We start from the raw sequence: 25,848 nt of genomic DNA on the forward strand, positions 1-25,848 counted from the left end.
AAAAAGGAGCAGAAGGGAACAGAACATGTCCTGATGATTAGAGTACAACCAGAACTCAGACTTTCGTTTTTTTATTCCTAAAGGAGATAAAGGACTAAAGATTCCCTTCTTTTTCCCTCCTTGCATGACTTTTAATCTTACGAGCTCATTATTGCATAAAAAGGTCCATCTGTTCCATCCACAAATGACCATCAAACGACCTCCTCAAATCTGAAGGAGATGACACGTAGAGCTCGTTCCGCCATTTTAATGAAGTCTCTTTTATTCGTCTAGAAGGCCATCTGAAAAATTGTTTATTTTATTCAGGGGTGCATGAGGCACAACAGAGCCACCACTTTACGTCACGTTTTACATCCATGCGAGAACCCGTTTCCTTCTGTTCCCAATTAAGGCTTCTATATTCTGAAGTTCAGTTAGAAGACAGCAGTGCAAGTATACGGTAGTATTTGACACAAACTTTGAGCAAAGTAAGGGCTGACTGTAGTAAATAGAAAGGCACTAAGAGTTTACTTTATGAAAAAAAACATCATGAAGAGAGACACAAATAGGCCATTTTGGCAAATCTACTCATAATTCATGTCAATCTTGGTAAACTGATTATTTATATGTATGCATGGTTCTGTATAAGAGTCACATAAACTTGAATAAATATTAGTTTTACAAGGTTTACACAAAAATGTCACAAGTATATAATGATCTCAAAGCTTTTTTTCTGTTTAAAAAAAACAAAGATGCAAAGAACTTTTGGCTCTGATACAGATTAAAGATCTAAATTTAATATTACCGATTAGGGATGGAAAGGCTAATGGTCATACAGGTCTAATGCCTGGTGAGAAGGCCCGAGGCTACGATGTGATATGTAATCAGAAATGTATCTATCCTTAATCATTTAAAATCTCTATCTGTATTATATTATATATCAATTTATCAAATGATAATCAAATTAAAGGATTTAAAAATAAACGGTATCCCTGAAAAGCTGTGGATTTCTGCCAAATTTCCTCCTTGCGTAATCACTCCGTAGAGCTGCTTGGCCTCGGTAGCCGCATCGTACGGTGGCTAATGTGGGTTTATCCACTGATTTTATTGATTTAAGGTCCTTGCAGCGCCCAGACTACAGCTGCAGCGTAATCAGCGTGAGACTGGTGGAAAAATCTGTACCATTTTAAATGACAGAAAATTCTCACATTTCAACCTATAGAGAGTAACACTTGGATTGCATGTGGAACATCTTAGATAAAATAACGCAGAATTAAACAAGTTTACACAAAAATTACAAAATATGCACATTACCATAAAGAGAGAACAATTAAAGCCCAATTTATACAGATAATCATTACCTCTAAAGGTTTAGTTCATTTTTAACAGCAAGAATTTTCTTTTTTCCCACCCTCCGGCCAAACCCACATTAACCCTTTGTAGGGCAATTTACCGTTTTTGATGACTTGCATACCCCTTACAAATGGAGTCCCAGCCGTCCCTCAGTGAGATCAAGAAGCACTAGATCTACATCCAGCCATTCAGCATTGCTGTACATCTTATTTTGGCATTTGACCAATTAGATGAGGCCTTGATTGATATGTCACAGACTGTTAATTAAGTTTGGGGGAAAAAAGTTAAAAAGTCAAGAAAAAAAAAGGTAAAAAGCTAATTGAAAAGTTAAAATGTAAAGTTCAAAAGTTAAAGAGTCTAATTAATAATTATATTTAGGTTAATAAACTATAAAATTTGTAATTGCCATTATCTCTCAGGGTTCTTCCTTCTGTTGAAGTTTATTTTTAGTTTCTTTGTATATGTAGTTGTTTTCTAGCAGTGTTTTGTTCTTGAGTTACTCTCTGTTGCCCCCTTGTGTTTGTTTCCTTTCCCCTTGGCTCCCTTCTAGGTGCTTCCATCCACACCTGTTCCTTGTCAGCTCGTTAGTCCAGTCTTTGTTCTGTCTCCTACGTATCCTCTACCTGTGCAGTTCCTCAGTGCTGGTTCCTCGTCTTTTCCTCGCTCCCCATGTGAGTTTTCCCCTGAAGTTTTCTGCTTTTTGGTTCCTTATATGTTTTACTTTGGTTTTTGGATTTTGCCTCGGTTAATTCATTAAATCTACAAAATTCAACTCTGCCTCCTCACCTCTGCATTTGGGTCCTCAAAACCTAAACCCAACCGTGACAGTATCAGCATTAGTGCCTCTAAGGTTATGTTGTACCAAAAAAAAAAAAAATCTGTTTCACTCTGAGTGTTTTTAATGAATTTCTTATAGAGGCACTTTTGTTATTTTTCTTAATATATTCGGGCAAGTTGGCGTTTCTTTTTATTACATTGACATTAATTGCTGCCATCAAAATAGCCATATTTTTTATGTTACAAAGGTAATAAGTAAGGAAATATTGGTTTTCAAAGCATTTCACTGAATGCCATATAAAGGATTAAGTTCTTGCCACTTCCACAAGTGGGGAATGTTATATTAAAAAAAGTTAAATTTCTCTATAGGACCTTGGTAAAAAAAAATAGTTTTATTAGGAAATGGCTCAACTCTGCAGAAGTGGCAAAGATGAGCAATTTACCAAAAGGGTTTTTCATCTGATGTTTAATTACATTTTCAAACAGCCTTAATTGATAGCCCAACAAACTGTCACAGGAGTGATCAAATATTTTGTTCCAGCTGCACTGGATGATTTGAATCATTCAGGCATAAAATGAGCGAGATGTTATATATCCCCAACTATTGTTTGCATACTTCTAAACAGTTTGCAATTTAGGGTCATCTTTGTAAATGTTTGTTCTCTTCCTCTCATTCCAAACATTTAAACATACTCCCCGTCCTTACTCTGCCAAAATAGAAAAAAGATTAAAGGAATAGTACACCCAAAACATGATTAGCCTTCATTTTCTACTCACCCCCATGCTGAACAAAACTCTGGAGTACTTTTTTGATATCTCAAATGCATCTGGAGATCTGGGAGGCTTCTTGCTGTCTGCTGACATTCAAATAATGGAAGTCCACAAAAACGTGTCAATATTCCTCCATACTGCTCGTCCAATGTAATCCAAGTGTCCTGAGTGGGTAGCATCCAGAATTTACTCGAAACGAAGTCATTTAGAACGTTTTAGAGCCTAAACAGTAGTGTATAGGATTTCCTAATAGCGCCCCCATGCGCGCTCACGATTCTACGGAAGCCGGCAGACCAAACCGAGAGGAAGTGCGCATTCAGCGTCTGCTCTGCCGATAATGCAAGCGTAGAAGAAGAAATGTGCTGTTTACCTGTGCAAAGAAAGAAACAACGAAAGAAAAATGTCTGAGGACTTCAGTGTTGAGGAAGAGCATGAGTTCTTTGCCGAGCTGAATGCGCTGGTTTGGTCTGCCGGCTTCCGTAGCGTCGTGAGCGCGCATGGGGCGCTATTAGGAAATCCTATACACTACTGTTTATGCTCTAAAAACATTCTAAATGACTTCGTTTCGAGTAAATTATGGACGCTACCCACTCAGGACACTTGGAATACATTGGACGAGCAGTATGGAGGAATATTGTCACGTTTTTATGGACTTTTATGGACCTTTCTGTCTCGGGCGCCATAGACCTCCATTATTTGAATGTCAGCAGACAGCAAGAAGCCTCCCAGATCTCCAGATGCATTTGAGATATCAAAAAAGTACTCCAGAGTTTTGTTCAGCATGGGGGTGAGTAGAAAATGAAGGCTAATCATGTTTTGGGTGTACTATTCCTTTAAAATAAAAAGAGGTGGCCACAAACTCCATGTGTTTATCCATATAAGATTACAAGCTCGAAGCGGGAGCTGTAAAAACTAATATTTGCCACAATTAAACCATTTACAACCTCCCCGCCCCAAATTACAGTGAGCAACTAGGAAGCCTGTTCACTTTTTCACCCTGACGAAGGAAAACGACAGACAGGACCAAGCAACACGTTTATCTTCAACACTCCAGGTGGTGCGTTGGACCATAATGCAAATACAGGCAGAAAACCGCAATAAATGTTTACAGCCCGCGATATAAACTTCTCAACACACTCACAAATGGTTCATCTTGCACTCAAGGCAGTTTGGCAGATGATCATCTTCCCCTTGTGGGAGTGAAAGCCAGCTGCACGAGCCGCATCTCGTTCAGATTCAAACGCTGGGCCCTTTCCACATCGACAAACCCTCATTCTCTTTTAAAACACAGCTTTAAACATCTGGAGTCAATCAGGACTGGGGCTTGCAAATAAAAAGAAAAAAATGAAGGGATGGGGGAAATAACTTCCCTTTGTCACTCACAGGTCCTTCAGGACACTAGTCCTTCTGCACAAAGAACGAAAACACAGTTTAAAGGGAATATAGGCCTATTGAAATATATCCTTAAATGCTTATAAAGATAGTCATCCTCTGGCTTGGCAGATCCTGCAATCGGCAGACAAAGGACTGCCATCTCTCCTCCCTACAGAGGGACATATCATGGCCTTATTGTCAAGGCTCCAATGGGTTTGGGACATTCACTGGAACCAAAAAGCAGCCTCTCCTCAGCATATTAAAACTCTCTGACATAAATCACAGTGACAGTCTCTCAGACAGACAATGGAATAACGAGCAGTGGAGAGCAAAGTCATGAAACTTTTACTCAGAGGGAAGACAAAGAGTATTTATCAGGGGGTGGGTGGGAGGGTCTGGGGGAGCTGTGGTAACCTGGATGATTGCATTGAGATCTTGACCTATGAAAAACATAGTCTGCAGACATGAAAAGAGAAGAAGAGGATTCAAGGGACAGAAAACCCCAATGGCCAGACAGCAACCAATATGCATCCCATTTGAGATATTGTCTCTATGGAGCTTTTTTTTTTTCCATGCGGTGATTCAGTGGAGAACTTCAGTGTTTTGACTTGTTTGCAGGAGAACGTTGAGCATCCATGGATATAAACCGTTTCACTGTTGGGCTTGGCTTCCATTCATCACCCGGTGGTTTAATCAGCACACTGTCAGCAGGTCAGGCTCTGAACCTCTGCCAGTGATCATTGCACCAACACGGCTGCTTTATTGTCTGTGTTAACCTGCAAAATGGGTAAGTTCCACAAGTCCTAAGAGGCAAACTGAGGCCAATAAAAAAAATCAGAGACGATGCATAATCTGACCAAATGTTATCAACAACAAAAACAATTTTTGCATTCAGTTAAACACACTGAGACCACTATGGAAAAGGCCAGTTTGTTCACAAAAATCGAACAGATGTTACGTTAGTTCAAGAAGAGTTTCAAGGCCTGGTCAGTAACTGGTAGCCCTGGTTGTGCTCATAAAATGGTTCCTTAATGCGTTTTACTTTGCGGATGGAAGCATTGGACTGCTGTGAGAAACATCAGGAAAAATTATTTCCGTGAAAAAAATGCTCTTATCCAAAGCTGTAGGTAGGAGGTAAAAGTAAAATAAATATAAAGTTAAACATTTCAAGTTTTGAGACAAACTTTAAGGTATTTCCGGGTCCTCCTAACTGTCAATCATTCTGCTATCTTCTTCTGTGCATGCTCACTTTCAGGCATACATCTGTGGTGAGCAACGGTTTCAGACAATCTTTGAAGCTCATCTTTCTCACAGCAGTTCCGAAATGGCTGAAGGAGGTCATAAGAGAAGTTTCTACGAAGTGTATGAGAAGAAAAGAAAGGCCTCATAAGAGGCAGATATATCCCAGAATGCTTTGCACAGAGAGCTCTCCTCGCAAAGCAATATGGGATTTCCTGTCACAGTGGCCCGCTGTTGCTGTAGGCTGTCGCTACCTGACAGCGGCGACTTGTGTTGCACCGATGCCATTTTTTGCCCCCCCCAATACCTGGCTGTGTTGTATTTGCCCATACCGATACCAGTACGATACCATCTGTTTAAAATTGATGTGTGTGTATATATGAAGAACTGCATACTACTTGGATGTGGAATAATTGCCATCATGGCTTTGTCAAGCTGCTGCCTACCTTTGTGAAGCCTTTTGGTCAATGACGTGCACAATGATGGTCAGATTTTATGTTTATAGGAATATTGTTACTGTGAATCTCTTAATTTATGCAATAATAAATAAATAGCTATTACTTTGCTATTATTTGTATCATCAAGAAAGAAAAAAAAAAAACAAACATCAACAATATATCCAGGTCAAAAACTACTGTACCACCACATTAAACCGGTTCCTGCAGACTAGGCCAGAATCACCACACAAGAGCAACTCTTTTTCAGAAGTTCTGACCCAATGTGACCCTTGCCAAACTTGCTCAAAAACTTGATTTTTCTTACAAATTTGCATCTTCCTTTAACAAGTCAAATTTGAGGATGACACGTTTATTTGCTGCCTAACACATTTCCACCATGAAATTGAAAAGGATGAGCAGATAACCAGAACATGATGTCAGCAACTTCTAGATCAAGGAAATGATGTGTGACATTCAAAATTATGCAAAATATTAAAGTCTTTCCTATTAAATCTATGGTAAGGCAGCTTGTGAAGAGCCTCAGGCTACAATGTCATCGCTAATTTTGATTTATAAATGATATCTTTACACCAAACAGTTGGAAAGCTATACCCTCTCAATTCAGAGGTTGTATGTTGTCATCACTCTGCTGTATTAATTCGTTGATGTCACACTAGAGTGTGCTCAATCAACGCCTTAATCAAAGGTTACTGACATCACTTAAGAGCTTGCTAGTCTGCAAATGATTGTGTTGCTGAGAAAAAGTCGGCATCTCGGCAAACGACAACCTGCAGTGCAGGGAGAGAGAAAGAAAATGGAGCAGGATCAACTTTTTCCCTCTTTTTTTCCAAAGTTTAACAGCTTATAAAAGGCGGGGTGACGAATTGGCTGCATGGCAGGTTTTACGCCTGCCAAGACTCTTCTAAAAGCTAAGTGTAAACATGCCCCAGATTTACTATGGCAGCATGAGCAGAGTCACAAGGCAACGGGGTAACAAGGCCAAAGTGGCTCACCGTTAGCCGAGCAAAGAAACCAAAGGAATACAACTTCTACCAAAGGAAAGAAGGGAAAAATAAGATAAAAAAAGGAAACGGAGAAAGATTTTGTTGTCTCGAATCCAAGGCTATTTCAGCCCGGCTTGACATGATTTAACAACAGTCCTTATAGTCACAGAAAGGAAGAAAGAAGCCAACTTCAAGGCCATCAAGTGGTTGTTATTGTTTCACTGGGGAGTACAGGAGACGTAGACAGACCCTGATCCCACTCATGCTATGAATCCAGGCAAGTTGAAACAGAGGCAGCATTCTGGCCAAGGACACACACTGGTTACATGACTTAATTCTGTTCTTCAAGCAAAAAGGAGTAAGTTACCATTTTCTGGAAATGTGTAATTGAATTTGTATTGGGTTAAATATTAAAGAAAACTTTTTCAGTCACTCCCAAGAAAATATGGCTCACCAGCAAATATGTTATTCCTGAGGTGAGCAAAGATGGGATATGTGATTGAAGTTAAAGTGAAATTATAGATTATACACCTGAGAACACCTTAATCCACATTTTAGGCATTGTGCTGTTAAATAAATAATAAAAAATATGCATTGCTGGCCTCCCTACATCCAAATTATGCACAACTTTGTATCTGTCATAAAAGGCAATAAAATACGTTTCAATTTGTAGATGCAATATGAAAAAGGGGATGGTGCTCGCTCTGGTGTGTGACCAAGTGCCAGTCATAATATGAGGATATCTGGACCTTGAAGATAATAGGCAAAGCCCAAGAGCGCGCCGCTTCCAGCAATTTCTGACAGGATTATGTGTCAGAAGTGTCTGAATGGTGCAAAAGGGCAACAGGATGAAAAACCCATCTTGCCAAAAACATAAAAGATTATTCTGTGGAAACGTTGCTGCAGCTAAAAAGCCTAAAGTCTGAAATAAAGTGGCCATGAAGTCAGTGCATCAAAACACAGTGAAGAAACATACCGTATGCGATGTGGCATTCTGTAATTATAGGCTTTCAAGTCTCACTCATGCAGTCCAAGACTGTATATACCCACCCGACATACGATCCACTGCACCTGAAAGCTTACAAAATCCTAGCAGCAACACTGGTGAGACACCGTGTTGTCTGAGTGAGCTGTCTAAACAAATATGGCAGCCCCAAAGACACAGGTGACAGATAGCTGGTATCATTTTCTCCCTCGCAGTGCATAACAAACAGGTCTGTGCTCGTCGTGTGCGGGAAAATCCTCGGCCGTTTACGTTTGGCAAATCTCTTCGTTAGAGTTTGTAGATATTAATGCAAAAATAATTTACACCATTTCACTGTGGCTTGGTTCAGCTTAATGAAGGCCTACAGTGAAGCAGCAGGGTCAAACTGCTGTAATAACACACTGTGTCACTCTGAGTGAAAAGGGCCATTTGGGAATGTATTGTTTGGCCAAGAATCATAAATAAATTGGCTTTTCAGAACTGTAAGAGGTGGAACATCTCTGAACTACAAGGACACTTGAGTAGATGGAAAATGGTACCGTACTTTTCCCCACCTCTCAGATCAGTGTCTGAAAATCTGATCCGAATCCACAATGAAACATCAAATCCTAGATGAATACAAGTAGGAACGCCCAAAAGGACTGATAGAGAACACCCACTGGGGTGGTCTTGGACACTTTTCTGCATTCAATTTACTGTGCAGACAAGACAGCTCTTGATGTGTTAAAGGACCAACCACTGGCATGATTTGACTCCAATAGAGCCACAAGGTTATTTCTTGGCTATAACCCAAAAACCAAAGGCCATCTGTGTTTATTAGCATATGGAGCTGGTTACTGACTTCATGTCCACAACAACATGGACAAACTACAAGACAGAAATTTAGGCTTGAGTCATTTTTGTGTTTTGGTAAACTTGCCACACCATCACTGTCCCTTTCAGGGCTAGAAACTACACAAACTGATTATCCTGGCCAGCCAGATTGACTTACGCTGTAAACATGGCATATCAGTCCTGGAAAGGAGCAGGTAGAGCCCAGTTTCAGAGGTGGAACCAGGCCAGATCAAACAAGAGTCCACGGTGACAGGTTAGAACTGATCACCAAATAATGTAAAGTAAAAACTTATCTGCACTCCCAGTAGTAGTACTGTATTCCAGAACTCCTTTCCTACCCTTGATAGTGTTCCTACCATTGACCAAATGAAAGGTAAAGAGATAAAGGCTAGAAACAGTAGGTAGGAGCTATCATTTGAGGTATTTAGATCAAGCCCGAACCTTAGTGGACCCGCTACCCTAACCAGGGGCGGATTTAGGAAATTTGGGGCCCTAGGCAAAAACAAGCATGAGAAGACGACACATAAAACAGACTCATTATACAGATACAGAAATGTTAATAGAATAGATATACATTATTTATTCTAGATTTTGCACCTCTCTTGTTGTTTTTCTCTGTTTTGTACTCAGCTGACTTTTCATTCTGTCTTAAAAGGAATGAAAGATTTTTTCCAAGCACTAAGCTCACTTAGCTGATTGCTCCTTTCTGTGTTTCTAAAAAGGCGATGGCAAAAGTAAATAACCCAGTCCTTCTTTCCACTGTAGACATGCAATGATCTGCTTATCTGTTCTCCATTTTTCATTTGGATGCAATAATAGCTGCATGAATCATGACAGCAGACAAGATGGAGGAGAGCAGGAGGCAGGGTTACCAATCTACTTGCTGCTTTTAGATGTTGTCACCATAGTCTCCAGTAGCAGAAAAAAGTAGCTAGATTTGGCAACAGGTACTTTTTTGACATAAAAGTGCTAGAGGGGTCTGAAAAGCCCCCAAATATTGCAAAAAAAAAAAGTGCTAAGTTAATAACACTGCTCTTCACACAGTTTGTTTTCAAATAGTTTGCTGCTGTCTGTTTGGACCTTTCTGAACACGTGCAGCTAAAGGGGGGGGGGGCTGAGACACACTTAATCTGATGGCATTTTTGCGAAAGTGCACAAATAAGGAATAGTTATATTAACCATACATGTAAACAGAGTTTTATGGGGCTCATAGGAACTTGGGGCCCTAGGCAGCTGCCTAGTATTGCCTTATGGTAACCCCCAACCGCCCTACCTAGATTAGAAAAGGAACTTTGATATAGTTTTAGGCCAAATACAAATATTTCTAAGATGAGCGAAAAACTCTTTGTGGTGATTTTATAGAGAAAAAAAAATAGCATTAGCGTGACTGAGGACACTCGAGAAATCTGCTTAATGAATGACATTATACTATTTCTACAGCCCAGCCAAGTGTATCTGAGCAGAGAAATAAAGCCATATGTCTGGGTGCTACCAAAATCCAGCTGGCTTGAACATCATTACAGATGGTTACTTTGCAGAGAGATTCCCTTCCCTGCACGAGTCGAAGCCCAATTGTCAGTTTTTCCTGCTTTCAGTTTATGAAGAGCCCTCACTTTTGGACTGGCATGTTAAAAGGTCTTTCAAGTGGTGCCACATCATCCAAACGCTCCTCTCAAATATGTATTCATGTGTATGAAGTTTCTGGAGAGGCTCTTGATGAGAAGAGCAGGCTGGAGTTGCTCCATCTTTCCTGCTCTGCACTCACCCACAGTAGTGAGTACAAAGCAGAAGTGTCCGAACATATGGATTTATATTTGCTGACGGTTCACCCAGTCTTAAACGTAGCTCTAATTCCTGCCCCTCGTGCATTCAATTCCTGTGGTCACGATGCTATGAGGAGCCCGGCGAGAGCAGGATCACTGGATTAGTCAATGCATTTGTGGATTATGGTTTACTCAGCAGTGACTCTGTTAAAAGACATCCCCAAAGGAGGCCGGTTGCTGCCATTATAAAGAAAAAGGCTTACTTTGATGGGATCTCTTAGCTACATCTTCAGTGTTCGCAGGCAAGCCCAGAAGGAACACTCAGTGTTTTTCTGCAAGGATGTTTGTCAGAATGAAGCATGTGGAGCGCGTTAACGTCCTGGAACAGGATAAAAACAAAAAGCTCTGGCTTTTAATGAGTGATACACTAGAAGCACGTTGTTGCACTTCCAGATGTGCCTTGATTCCAATGTAAAGTTTTCTCTCAAGCATAATCATATTTGTACTTAATCACAAAGTTTCTTCAAACGTTGCGCAGTACTCGTTTCATTATGGTGTCAGTTGTATAAACTGTGATCCAGATTATTCAAACACTGGCCCGTTTAACAGAAACCAACAAATTCATCCCCATTATTCAGAACATGATTAAAAGCTTCATTGCAGAGGTAAGTTTCTCCAATGTGAGATCAATGAAGTTCAATAAAGTTCACTTATTGTAGAGATTCCATAAAAAAATGAAAACTTGTGACAATTTGTTAGAGATTAAATGTTTTTTTACATTTTTATGTCTATGGCCTCTAATAAACATAAAAAAAAAATATGAAAAATGTCATTGAACCAAAGAGAAATGACGAAGTACAGTAGTAGCCATTCAAAATTTCCCCACTTTCCTTAATGGGTCCTTGGCTGATCCCCAAAGATTCCTTTTTTAAACATCAATCTTTGTACTAAAATATTCTGTCATGATTTGTGGACGTTAGGATCTAAAGTCAAGCCCCTTGCTGCTCAGTGGCGCAGTGGGCAGCATGGCTGCCTTGCAGCCACAAGGTTCTGGGTTCGATTCGGGGTCTTTCTGAGGATGCAGGGGTTCTCTTCAGGTACTCTGGCTTCCTCCCACAGTCCAAAATTGTCTCCTCTAAATTCTCCTTCGGTGTGAGTGTGTGTGTGAATGGTTGCTTGTCCTGTTTGTCTCTGTGTTGCCCTGCGATAGACTGGCAACCTGTCGCGTGTAGACACCTGGAGAGCGACCCCGCTTGGGATAAGTGTGGCGGAAAACGGACGGATAGACAAGCACCATCTCCTGGTCAGACGCTGTAATTGAGTCAAACGAGTAAAAAAGTCAGAGTAAAAAAATATGCACACAAAGGAGGAGGGGGTCACACCGTTGGCTGCCATTCGGCTGGCATTTAACTGGGAATGTTCATTTTGAATGGCTGCTACTGTAGCATCCATCCTCCTACTCAGGTAAAACAGCAATTGGTGAGCAATAAGCAGCATGTCTGTAAAAATGCTGATAGTATAACAGAGCATTAAGTGAATATGCCAAAACTTGTTACCATATACAGTCTGATCCCTTTACATACTTAATGCACACAACAGAAGCAGCTGAAGGGTTTATGGGATCAGCAGTTCCTGGGATTTTCCTACACAGCAGAGTTGATTTTAAGCCCTCATACATGATCCATAAGCAAAACCTGGTATAAACCGCTTATAAGGACCGGTGAGACAAAATGGTCTTTTCCATGCCAAGAAGATGCAGCACACTGTGATAAATGATGCATATTGCATTTGGTCATAATGCTGAAACAAAGAATGCTTGCTTGACATCCCTATGTCTGATAGACCACATTTGTTTGAGATAACTCAAGCAAACAGAATTAATTATAACAAACACCACACAAACCATATCAAACCAACAAAATGAAAAAAAAAGACTCAATCTTTCTTTAAATGGTTGTAAAAGAAGGCTTATTTTTCTTGGAACGCTTCATCACAGCGATACAAAAATAACCCATTGACACTCTAACCCCACATTCCTCTCCGTCCCTCTCAATTAACAGCAACACGGAGGCTCTTACTGCCTGCCATTTTCTTCAAATCAAAAAAGTTGCTGAAGGAAATCTGTGCAGACGGAGCGCTTCTATACATTCCCCGGAGCGTGCGGGCAACAAAGTCATTAAAATGTCTGAAACAAACAGATCTGATGCGCTGTAATTACACTCCTTTGTGGTTTTGTGTGCAGGCACTTGTGAGTGCCACCTCTGCTGGAAGCTACAGGCTGCTTTTCTTTCAGGATCAGTGGGCGTGTCCTTGCCGGGTCTAAGGTGGGCATCGGAGCATGTCTAAAACCCCATGAGTATTTTATCTGATCCCAGCCAACTCTATCCTCCCACCTTCTTTTTCGTTTCAGCTCCTCCTCTGTCGGTTGCTGAGCTGTGATCCACACACTGCGAAGGTCACTGGATTAGCATGCATGAGAGAGGGCGCACAATATTCGCTAAACATTAACCACGCTGGAACTAGAAAGGACAACGTCTACACATGGCATCCATTTATCATTATTACCAATCATTCATTTCCTCTACAGGGAGTTAAAGTAAACACCTTTACAGCATATCTGACCAATGTTCTTTCTTTTAGACAAACATCTTTACATCAAATACAAAAACTTTAATACAATAACTTTAAAACAATAATACTGTATGTGACTACAGTATTATTGTGCTCCATTAACACACTAATTTTGCTGCTGTTGGATTTGTATGTTATAGTACATGATTTGTAGCCTGGGTGCCAGTCAGAACTTAGTCCCGCCCACAAGGTTTGAGTTCGGGGAAGTTCGGTCTGGCTCTGCTCCATAGTAGCGCGAGTATTAAAGCCCACTGTCAGGCGATCCAATCAAATTGTCAGGGCGGGCTTTATACGATGATGGACAGATGATCAACAGTAACGTAATCAACCACGTGACCAAAGCGCGCTAGGGTGACAACAATAATGGCTGCCGCTGGAGAGTTTGGGTGAGTAGATTCTGCTATTAGGTCTGTTCCAGAAGATATAGACAGCAAATTAATTTTAAAAGAGGAACAGAGAAACGCGAAACTGCACGCTTTGATTTTTGTGGACAACAACTATGCCTCGCTTAACATACGTCCCGCACTCCGTTGCTCTTATTGGTTGTAGATCTATCCAATTGAGTGCAGAGGCATTTTTTTTCCTGGTTCGTTCGAAACACGCCCCATAATCACAGCTCTATGGAGCAGTATCAGACTCATATTCTGACTAGAATTGAGTCGGACTACGTCAGGCTACATGATTTGTAGACTTAATGGAATTTATACTGACTATGCAATGTGATGTGCCTATTCTTTACCATAAATCACAGTAATCTACTAATGCTATGAAACAGCAACTGTGTGTCAAAGTGATGCATTTATCTTTATTTTAAAAGCCCCCTGAAAATGAGAGCATCATCGTTGTTCGATGCTGTAGCGCACGTGTTGTTTACGTTCCAACCAGTCTGACTGGGGAGTACCAATATGGTGGCTGGTGACTTCACAGCACCGTGTACTACCCACAGTGACTGAATAGAGATCAGTGCTTCGTACTAGTAATTTCAATTCTTCTTTGTGTGCGTAGAAACGTTGAATTATAGGTGCCTAAAATCATATGTGTAATTTTCAAATTGTTTAAAATTTAAACATGTGCACTTAAGGGGGGATGAGAGGCTACAAAGGAGAGAAATTTAAACATCACACCAGAGTTGTAAAATCAGCTTTTACAGACAGATAAAATAAATGGTGACTATAGAGTTTATGCTAAATTTCATGTCTATTCTGGGGCAAGGCCCGTTTTGGAGAATTTACAGCAGATTGTCTGATGATTTTGCATTTGTTCCCCTGTCACAGCCCCACTCCCCAAATAACAGTGACACGTGCTATATAGCTGCCCAGCTAACTGCTAAAAGCTTTTCCATACTCTGTGTTGCCCTTGAGCCCGTAAAGCATAATGAAAAACAGACAAGCTCTCATTCTGCCACAAAACCCTTTTACTTGCTACACGTGTGAGATTAGCCTTCTCATTAGGAGAGAAGGAAGGAGCAAGTGAAGAGGAATTAAAAAAAAGGACACTTTTCCAGGAAAAGGGCAAGGATACTCTCCTAGAAAAACATCCAGCGACCCCTTGATCTTACAGCCAGCACAAACCAAAAATGGAGGTGCTGCTCCACAGCACATCCAGCAGTGCAGGCCGTTCTGAAGAAACTTTCAGCACAGCAGTTTAACACTTTGTTTATAAGGAATGTGCAACTGGTGCCAATGACATTTTGTACTGATTTAATGAAAATGTTGTTTCTTACACTTATTTTTTGTGTCAGAGTCTCTACTGTCAAGTAAAAAAAAACAAAAAAAACAGTGGGTGGAAAAATACTGATTCAATAATAAGTCAGTTTAATCAATTTAGTTGCTTCCCTCTAAAGAATAAGATGAGTTTTATCTCAACTGAATGATGCCAAATATGGGTGTTAGTTGACAACTCTTGCAGCTTGCTGAGAAGTAAAGACGGATGATCTGCAGCCAGATACTCTTTCAACCTTTTTTGCAACCTTTCAGACCCAAATGGCCATTTTATCAAAAGCACACCAAAATAAAAGTCATTTAGAGACACAAATATTACATGAGATTTAAATAAATCTACTTTTTCTGTCATAGAAAATCTGTTTTATTAAACAGTAAACCTTTTTTTGTTTCGTACCCGTGATGTCATACCTGTGAGTTTTTGAGACATTCACATTAACAGTGATATTATTGTTCTTGCGAAAACCTAATTTATTCAGACACAAACAGTGAACAAAAAATCCATAATAAATTGGAAAGAAAAGCATAATGTAACACAAATTATACAAATAAAGTCTAATTCAAATGATTAAAGATGGATGCTTTTTTTCCGTTAGTCAGAATGAACAGTGACAACTAGATTTAAATAAAATAAGGACAAAACATAAACGTTTCATAAAGAGGAAGTACGAGGTGGGTTTGTTTCTTTAGGATATTACTTTATATTAAAAAACAGTAGCTAATTTCTACCATACTTCTGGTTCTTTAAAGCCATTTTATTTAGAAAATTCAATGCAAATGTTATTTTAAAAACCCGCTAAAGCTTTTAAAATTATATTTGTTAATATACTATATTTGAAACTATGAGTTGGTTCTTTAAGGCTTTAAGCCTCTATAATAAAGAGCCACTTGCAGCTCTGGAACAGCGGGTTGCAGATCCCAGGTCTATATTGTAGCTGCTGTTGGACTGGAATGTCTCCCATCATGAGAAGAGAGGGACTGATTTTAAAGAGCAACTTGTTTGTAATGAAGAGCTGCCCGTTTCACAGACAGAAGTGTTTCCTGGAAAAAAAAAAAAAAAAAAAAAGCTGCTCATTTCCACCAAGGTCCACACTAGTTCCCATTTGTCATCAGCTCCCACAGAGAATCAATCAATTAGCAAAAGGCTGTCAGCTGAACAAATGCTGAAAGTACAGCAGCCTGCTGTTAGATTATAAAGCTTAATCCACCCTTCTTATAGTTCATAAGTAGTGATTACATTCCATGATGAAGTCAGCGACTAAAAGGTTTTCCATTTAAATAAGCCTATAGAAGAAGGAGACATTAGGTTCTACTTGGGCAGCAGATTTCTGCACATTACTAAAAAAGGAGGATTGGATGCAAAACAGAGGAAGAACCTGAATGTTTTTGGAACAAGGCCTTAAAGCTAATTGACTGAATCATGCCCGCCCAAAACTGATTACTAAAACACACAAACTAGAAGAGCACAAGCACACACACACAATGCAATATAGTTTGTTTTGTTAAAATGCACCATACAAAACATTTGGGGATATGAATATTTAAGCAATGCACTGTTAGAAGTTGCAGAAATGTGCAAGGATCAAAATGAAACAACACAGGCAACAGATTTCACTCATAGTAGCATGTATAAAGAAAAGCCTGCGGGAACAAAGCTTGCGACTGCAAGTATTAACAACTTGCGGTGATTGTTCCATGTTGGGTTTGGGAGTTGGCATGTATGGCCTCCAGGCCCTTGTTGTATCCCTCAACACTCCTGTTGGAGCTGTTTGTTGTGTTTACCATCCTATCTGAATGCTGTCATTTTCTGAGGTCCTGGACATTTGTCGACCCCCCCACCCCCTCCAAACTTGTTGTGAATTCACTTTCCCCTGCCCTTTAGACCTTCCACTCAGACACTGAGTGAGCCAGAGGAAACCGCTATGATCCTCTCATTTCATGATAGGCTGTGTTCACACTGCAGACCTTAATGACCAATTTTGATTTTTTTGTAAAATCTGACTTTTTTTACGTTGCCGTTCACAATACCAAATAGATGCGGCTTGTATGTGATCTCCTGTGTAAACTGCATTCACACAACTTAAATCTGAAGCATGCGCAGTGGAGGACGCAGTGACGTCACAAGTAGTGATCATGCTCTTTGTTTATGGAAATAAACATGGATGGTAGTGCTGGAGCGCATCTAGAGATCCTACCCAACCTCAGCCAGTGCATTGTCAACACGCTCTTTTCAAGACTGTTGAAAATAAATACTGCCCTCCACATCATCGTCCGACATGGTTGTTGTTTTTCTTCCTGCTTCTGTGTAGTAAGAGTCAGAGTAGTGACCTTTATTGAGTAATAATGACGTATAGGTCGGATGACGTGACCTGGCCGTTCAGACGCGGGTGATGCATTTCAAAAAAAAATTTTGAAATGCATCAAATTCAGGACCACAAGCCAAGTGGCCTGGGTCACATTGGAAAAAAATCTGATCTGTGTATTTAAGGCCCCGTCCACACGAAGACGAACCCTGGCCTAAACGCACAAAATTTTCACCAAACCAGCCTCTCATCCACACGAAGCCGGCGTTTCGGGGGTCTGTAAACGATCTTTTTTTTATTCAGCCTTCAGAGTGGGAAGATTTCGAAACGCCGTTTTCGCGTTTCCATCTTTACGCTCTAACCGCATATTTTTTTTTACACGCATGCATCATAGCGTCGCCTCTAAACACGCATGCGCGACACATCACAACAACAATGGCGCCGTTGCTGCTAATGCTACTCACCCTGCTGTCGGGCTTACAACAGAATCTTCTTCTTCTGGAATATCTCCAGGAAGAACAGAGCAATATCGACGACATAGTTCAGCACCTGAATTTGACTTAACCACGAAAATGGACCCGCAGGGCAACCATGTATAAATATTAGTGCGCATGCCCAACATTTCGTCGCTTATTTTTGCTTTGGCACCACAGCGCCACTTACAGGCCTGGCATACATTTTGCAGCGTTTTCATGCATTCGTGTGGACGCTCACATTTATTTCACGTCTCTGTCTTTACGGCAAACGTTTTGGAAAATATCAGCGTTTCGTGTTCGTTTTGACCTCATGTGGACGGGGCCTTAGACCGCCATGAAAAGACCCCCCCCCCCTCCCCCTTCCTTCCGCAGACACTCTGAAACACCTCCTGAAAACTGTAGGTGACCGCAGACAGTGCCACATATAGCATCGCAGGGAGGAGAGAGAAGAGGCCTCTGATTGGTCAATTCTACATCCGCTCTACACTATGCATATTTCCTGTTTGGTACCCGTTTGGCCAGAATAATGGCTGTAGTGCCGTCCACGACGCCAGTCACCTTGCAGGATTCTAGTTTGTAGCTCTGTGATTGTTTGCACCCGAAGCCAACACACGTAGCGCCACGGCCAGTCTTTCGGGAACACTCACAGGTGAACTGTGTGTCGTCTGGCGTTGGGTGAGGGGTTGTAGACGGCGAACAAGCTTGTCAAACCAACACACACAATCCTAGCTATTTCATGACTGTCCCTCTTGCGTTGTGGCGTGGAATAACATAGCACCGACCACGCTTCCAAAATGGGCATAGATCAAAAATATCTGCGTCATACCTGCGACAAGCTGACTGCGACACACTGCTGCGGGAGTAGAACCAGCATTTTAGAGACAATGATCTATTTCTGCCACATTGCCAGACAGGTCACTGTTTTGTTTTTAGTTTCAGCTTGCATTCTGGCTGTTAAACAACATATGTGTTTAAACAAGCAATGTTTTAGAGAAAAACTGTGGGGTTTTAGGTATTTCCATTTCTAAATTTTTGGAACAAGCAAAACCACTACAGAAAAAAAAAACTTCTAATCTACCACATACTAATTGAAATAAAAAACAGAAATGCTGGGCAAACAATTCCCCCTAACGGCCCTCTTTTAGAGACATAGACAGGTAGCAGGTATTATAGGCTAACAGGACCTGAAACTGCCCCCATTCCAGAAAAGCGGACCCGTTTATCCGCTTCAATTTGCATGTTTTTAAGCCAAAACAAGGCTTAGTTTAGGTCCACTGTATAAAGCCTCGAACTCAACGCCATTTCTGACATTTTGAATTGAAAAATCTTCCTGGATGGGAAGAGAAACGTCTACAAACTTGGAAACAACGTCCAGTGGATTGTTTTTTTTTTATACTTTTTTGAGAATTTTACCCAGAAGGCATTTGTTTGATCATGTGGAAAACAGTGAGCTTTAATTGAAAGTGCTGCTTCTGGGGCTTCCATCATAAGCTTTGTTTAAGCTTGATCCATTGATGAGGTCTGGATGGCCAAATCACATCATTTGGTGCTTCCACGTCTCTCTGGGCGATAGAATATACGCAATTGGGAAAATTTGTAATGAGGAAAAACATGGAGAACAAGCTGCAGATCCTTCTGGCAAGCGTTCGCAAATGTAAACCTCTTGAGATTCTGTGATTCAGCTCATAAATATCACCGCTATCAACAGATTGTAGAATCTATGTTCTCTCTTTGAAGGCATTAAGAGGCTTTGAAAAAGTTGTACACAGTTGTGTTTTCTACTTCATGGTGCAGTGCAGCTTGTGCTGAACATGCCCCCCCCCCTCAGAGTTAGTTAGAATTGGAGGGAAAGCTTCACAAAATATAAATGCTGCAGATGTGACGGGCATCTCATTTTTTCATGCAGATTGTATGACCATCAAGCATAATGACCTTTATAGTTAAAGCCTCGTTAAACCCACTTCTCCCTGGACAGTGACACTGGTGTTCCAGCAATCTCCATTTTATTACACTTTCATGGTGCCTCCTGGGATGTTCTGGAACATCCCTTATTATTTCTTCCATCTGCGCCTCTATTGAAGACTAATCTCAACTTTGGTGCTCCAATTGGAGTATAATTAAAAAGCACAGGAAAAAAGCACAAGATTGCTTCTTCGAAAAATGGGCCTGGAAAGTCAGGTACTAATTTTAAAATGAGTGTCAATAATGCACGTCCAACCGCTTTTAATTAAAAAAAAAGTCCAGTCAGACTGTAACTAAATTGAATGTAAGAGTCATGGAAGTAGATGGTTGATTATCAGCTAAATAGAGCTCTGAATGTGTCTCTAAAAGCCCAACTTAATGACATCTCTTCCAATTATGGGTGTTTTTGAACCCCTGACTTGCACTTTGCATCCTTCTCAATTTCCTGTGTTGTTGTAAAATTAATCAAATTAAAATGGGAAAAAGAAGCAAAGGAATATTGCCCAAAAGCACAGCCATTCAGATATCGTCTCCAAGCTCAACACCTTGGCTGTTCTTTACTGGACCTCTGTGTTCTCAGAAAGGCTGAGCAGGAAGATGACGATTGAAGATTAAAACACAGAAATAAAACTTCAAGCATGCAATTACTCACTGTATGGAAAACTGATGCGTGGCGTGACGTCCTCCTCAGGTTCAATGGCTGACTGCAGGCTGCCAGCCAATAGCAGAGCAGCAGCCAAAACACGGCGGATGGTCAGAGCTAATGAGTACATGGCTGCTGAATTCTGTCACTGAAAAATGCTGTTTGTTTTAGGATTCCCTGGAATTCATTAAGAGCTCCTCTTGACTCCAAACAGCTTTATGTTTTTACTCCCATCTTCCTGCAGGCTGAGAGGTGAGTGGGGGGGTCCGGGGTGTAAAACGAGTCGTTCGCTGGATTCTTCAACTCCCAGAGGTCCGAACACACAGGGTTAGAAAAGGAATCCTTTCTGGATCAACGGCTGCTTGTTTTCTTGTACTTTTAGCCTCTTCTGATGGGTCAGAGAAGAACTCAGACAAGTGGCCTGTTAGTAAAACTCATGCTGGATCTGTGGAGACGGAGAGAGAGAAGACGTTTTTTTTATTGATTTCTGTTTTTTATTTAACACAGGACTTAAAAAACGATTAGATTCTTTGAAGAGATTCTTCTGAAAACAAACAAACAAACAAAAAAAAAAGTTCAACCAAAGGATTTCCTTATTTATAATGCAGCTGTCAGCAGCTGGAAGTACTCAGTGGGCACATTTTCACATTCATGGTTTTTAGTCATCATCTTAAGTTTAAATGCAGCAATCAGCTTTTTTAAACGATACGAATTTAAGTATTGTCTTATAAAGAAAATTTCTTATCTAATGCAGTTTTAAACAGGAAGAAGTAAAATATGCTGCAATTTCTTTAACAGAAGTTTATATGCCTCTTATTTTTGTCTGATTTTGATTTAACTCAGAAATTTGGCAAAAAAGACCCAAAAATCAACAAATTTGTAAGTTCTTACTCCACGCATGCATGCAAAAGAATAAGTAGGTAGTGAACTAAAAGATATTTCAGTAAAAAGAAATAATTGCCTGTGTTTGTTGAAATGAAATCTATTCCAACTGTGAGTCAATCCCAGTTATCCAAACATAAAAACAAAACAAATTAGTCCAAAGACAACTTTTATGAGTTGCATCCACCGATGTGCCTCTCTGTCATGTCACTCTTGCATAAACCTCTGCGGTTTATGAAAGATTTCTTGCAGGACAAGGTGATGCAGTACGGTTCTGTTTCATTCAGTTATGAACTAACGGCTTAAGAAACAAAAAAATGGTGGTTGATTTAAAAAAATTAATCAGCCTCAGCCTATACCGATGTTAATTGTAGGGTGGTGCAAGGCATCATTCTGGATAAAATAAGCTAATTTTTAAGGCAGTCTGTTAAAAGGCAGAACAGAGGATATTCTTAAGGGTTAGAGTCTTTCTCTTTCAGAAAATGGTTAAAATGTCAATCAATATTTGTATTTCTTTATTATTTTAGCATCTGGGAGGTGTGCTGGTACCTCATGGTAAATTAGTTTAATAAGAATGGTTAGGGTCCACACAAAGATTGCTGGTCCTGATTTCAGAGACCTTAAATCTCCAGAATAAGAAACACTAAAAGGGCAACACTGATCCTCAAAGATCCTCCACATCCTCTGCACTCAGAGTTCAACCTTCGAGCATAAAGCAGAAGGTTTCCTTGTACCCAGAGGGCAAGATCAACCCATTACCTATGGCTCTTTTATTCTCAGAGCTGATCTGTTTTTAAATGATGCTAGATAAATGGGGATGTCTGGAGTTCGGATGTAAGGTTTTGATTTTCTTTAGCTCTGAGGTATTTATTGTCGTTTATAGACTTAGTGGAATCTATCCTAAATAAATCCCCCTCTAAGACGGTGAAATGTATAAATTAAATCCGATACCAGTGATCAGATGGAGAAAAAAAGTGTTTTTCAGTTCCTACAAGAATCAACAAACATCAACTGCTATGATTTAATTACTCGGTTCCCCGTGTTATTATAATATCAATTAGGAGAGGATAAACATTTGCTCAACAATAAAAAAAAAATATATATAAAAAAATTGTTATTCATTTTTCAAGTTTTTTGTTTAGATTAAAAACTACAACCACTAATAAGGAGCCTCCACTTTTTGATCAATGTTGGTTACAGTTCATGGCTTGATGTGTCACAATAATAGTTACGAAATTCGGATTCAAAGTATTAACTAGCTGGCTAGATTTTAAAAGTAACCCTAAAAAGTTATTTAAGGCAGCACAATAAATGTAAATCTTAATAATAATGATTGAACTTTATTGATCTCACATTTAACCCATCTCCTTGGGGAGCAGTGGTCGGCCATTGTGCGTCACCCGAGGAGCAGTGTGGGGTTAAGATTCTTGCTCAGGGACTCAGAGTGCAGGCTGTGTGAATTGAATCGGGTTATTGTAACTTTCTCAGAGCACAAGAGCACTGCTCTAACCACTAGGCCAACACTCCCCACTTTTTAGCCACTCTTTTCAAAGTGATTAAGCTAACAGATAAATAATAGAGCACAATTTTCCATCTGTAAACTTACAGTAAAGTTATACTCCCTGCTTAGAAGCAGAAAACTATTTTTTTTTTTTTTTATTAAGCTAAAAATATGGTGTGAAGACCACACAGCTTCAGCTGAATGAACAGAACAGAGCCTGTTTCTATTATAATTCACCACTATCTGCTGCCTGCCCATGAGCAATAGGTGGTCGACGTTAAAACATAAACACTGAGGAGCATGTGACGTCTCTGGCATCACTGCAATCACTCCCATGTGATCTCATTCAAATATTTACAGTAGCCAATAAATCCTAAACAGCACAGGGTGTGGCCGTGTGTCCTGGTCGCCCGGCGAGACAGATTCCCACTGCGTTTTTGTTGTTTTTTTTAAACACACAATCTGACTGAATATATCATTTAAAAATAGATTCCCGACCTCTCTCCAACCTGCAGATACTTTGATCAGAGTCAAAGGAGCAGAACTTTATGTATCTGAATCTCTGAATCTTATGTATCTAGAGCTATCTCTATAGCTCTATATAGGGACCCCCATTTCATCATTCTATCTCTATTCTCCCATTCTGCAGAATCTGTTAGTTCAAATTCTAACATTCTGCTCTCTCTGCTTTTCCTCATGGTAGCTTCATCTAGTCTGTTCCTGTTTGGCTGTGACTCCATCCTGGAGAGAAATATCAGCTGTGCTCCTACAACACCTTTGTTTATAGATGTTGGAGGTCGGCCTGTTTTTCAGTGTAGTCCCGTTTCTCTGACTGTGACTGGCTGGATGTGCTCTCTTCATCCTCTGACATGGGAGCTGGCTCGGAGCTCGTCTGCCTGGCTGTGTGTTTCCTGGACAGGGCCGCCTTTTACAGCTGCTTTTTGTATCTCTGCTTCTGTCTCCTTGAACCCCAGTCGGCCTCGGCAGATGGCCGCTCACACTGAGCCTTGGTTCTACTGGAGGTTTCTTCCTGTTACTACTCTCCTCTGTCACTACAAGCATGCGTAGTGTGAGGAATTGCATCCGAGTCAATTAGTCGATATAATCAACTGGTTTTCATTAGAAAACTTTGAATCAATTTGACTGGATGATCTGGTTGAACTGTAAAGTGCCTTGAGATGACGTGTTGTAAATTGTCGCTATAGAAATAAACTGAATTGAATGATAAAATGTGAACGACTTCCTCTGCTGCCTTAACTAATGTCTCTAGAGCTGTGCTGATAATGTCCTTTTGACCGATGCAATTATTTTGATAAGGATTACCTAAAGCAAACAAAGAAAATAAATATGAGCTGCAGATTATTAGTAACAGAAGTTATTTAAATTTAAGCTTCAAAGCATTTAGCCCTAATGGTTATCTCATTACTGTTAAATAGAAACAATAAGTGTCCATCTAAATAAATGTTGACCTGTTGATGTTGTGTTTATGACCGGAAAGGGCGGCCCTTTTAAGATGGATGCTTTTATCGAGCAGAAAAACCACCAAAAACAACTTTTTTCATTATTTAACCGATAAATCACACAGTGCAAAGCAACACAGAACTAGAAAATACAAATCTTTGCAATGATTGATTGGTGCAGCTCTTAATAAATATTAACGTTATGCTTAACTCTCACATACCCTTTGTTTTATTTGGCTCCAGTCAATGTCTCTGACCCCCCCTCAGTCATTCCTCTCATTCCTAACAGGAAGAGCATGCAGAGCAGCTAAACATGCAGCAGGAATCATCCTTATGCAAATCTTAAGGTCTTTTAAATGCAAATAAAGATATACAACAATTATGCTTTTCAGATGGATTCCTAAGATTTATAGAAATGCAAAAGGGACGATTTGTAAAGACAGTAATCAATATAAAATAATCTCACATTTTCAACAATTATCTTTAAAAGCCAAAAGACAATTAATTATCTCAGATATAAACCAATAAAAAAGATGTGATAAATGTACAATAAATACATCTTGTCCGACCTCATTAGAACAGACTCACATGATGAGACCCTTTATCCCGCCTTTTAGAGCTCATATCTATCTAAGAGGACCCATCTGCTTGTTCAGGTAAGGGTCTACTGCTCCCTGTATCTGTGAACTCTGAACCTGCTGCAATATTGCCTGAAGCTACAGATTCATTAACCTTCTAAACCTCTCTGGAGACTCCCTGTTACAAACTGCATCTGTTCAGGAAGAGACAAGATGTAACAGAGATGCTGAAAAACTGAGCTGGGTCATATAGAGTTCAGAGGAAAGGGAACAGCGTGAATTCTTAGTTTTTGCCAGCTCCATGTGTCGCACCAGGCATCATGTAATCAATCCATGCTAATCTACTTGTCTAATATTTAGTGTTTAGCTTGTATCATGGGCAGAAGATATCAGAGATATCAGAGATCAGGCTTTTCCAAGTCAAAACAGATTATCCCTTTTTTGCAGTTTTAACTACCGATTCTGATTTAAAGATTTCCTTCATTTGTACGTTAAATATTACACATTTAATTAGTCTTTGTGATTCAAAAAATGTCTTAGATGTACATCACATGTTAGCACTTTGCAGCATGACAAAAAAACGTTCTATTGGACCCGATAAATGTCCCCACGCCCTGCCGAACCATGAAATTTAGCTCTTTCAATGTCTGACCCTTAAAGTGGCATTACGTCTTGGGTTCAGATGGCTATTCAATGAGATTTATAGAGGCATTATATTGTGCAGAAAAGAGCTCGGTGGGAAAAAAAGCACAGACTCCTTGCTGTGTTTGTCATTGTAACTCACACTTCTAGCAGGCTGCTTAGTCGAGGCGCTGATACGGGATTGGTTCAGAAATCAACCAGGAGAAGGTGGGGGATGCTATGAGATTGCATCAAATACATGCATGATGGATTAACACTTATTTCTTCTCTGAATATATAAATTAGAGCTATTAACCTGATAATACCTCTATTTGAAATAAAAATAGAAAATAAGGCCCTCACCGTATTGAACTTAAGCCAAAAATTGAAAAAAAAAAGAGACTTGTCCTTTAAAAACTTGACATGGGAAAAACAAATGACTTCCAGCAACATAAAGCATTTAGACATCTAGACATGGCTAAGTAGCTCAAATAATCCCTGGTTACATCCAGTGGAAAGAGATCATCTCTAAAAGTATGACTTATTCAGCTGGA

General features: G+C 40.0%; 1 protein-coding gene across 4 annotated transcripts in view; it reads right to left on the reverse strand.

Annotated features, from left to right (window-relative positions):
• Positions 1-25,848, reverse strand: part of LOC119775289 (semaphorin-4B-like) — a 90,170-nt gene that overhangs the window by 25,384 nt on the left and 38,938 nt on the right. For all 4 annotated transcript variants that reach the window (XM_038273216.1, XM_038273218.1, XM_038273217.1 and 1 more), the window contains one exon: positions 20,262-20,697. In XM_038273216.1, coding sequence (XP_038129144.1) covers positions 20,262-20,382 — 121 coding nt within the window. In that variant the 5' untranslated portion in view covers positions 20,383-20,697. The remainder of the gene's footprint in view (positions 1-20,261; positions 20,698-25,848) is intronic.

The sequence above is a fragment of the Cyprinodon tularosa genome, unplaced genomic scaffold, assembly GCF_016077235.1.
Source record: "Cyprinodon tularosa strain WSP-4 unplaced genomic scaffold, ASM1607723v1 ctg861, whole genome shotgun sequence".
NCBI lineage: Eukaryota > Metazoa > Chordata > Actinopteri > Cyprinodontiformes > Cyprinodontidae > Cyprinodon > Cyprinodon tularosa.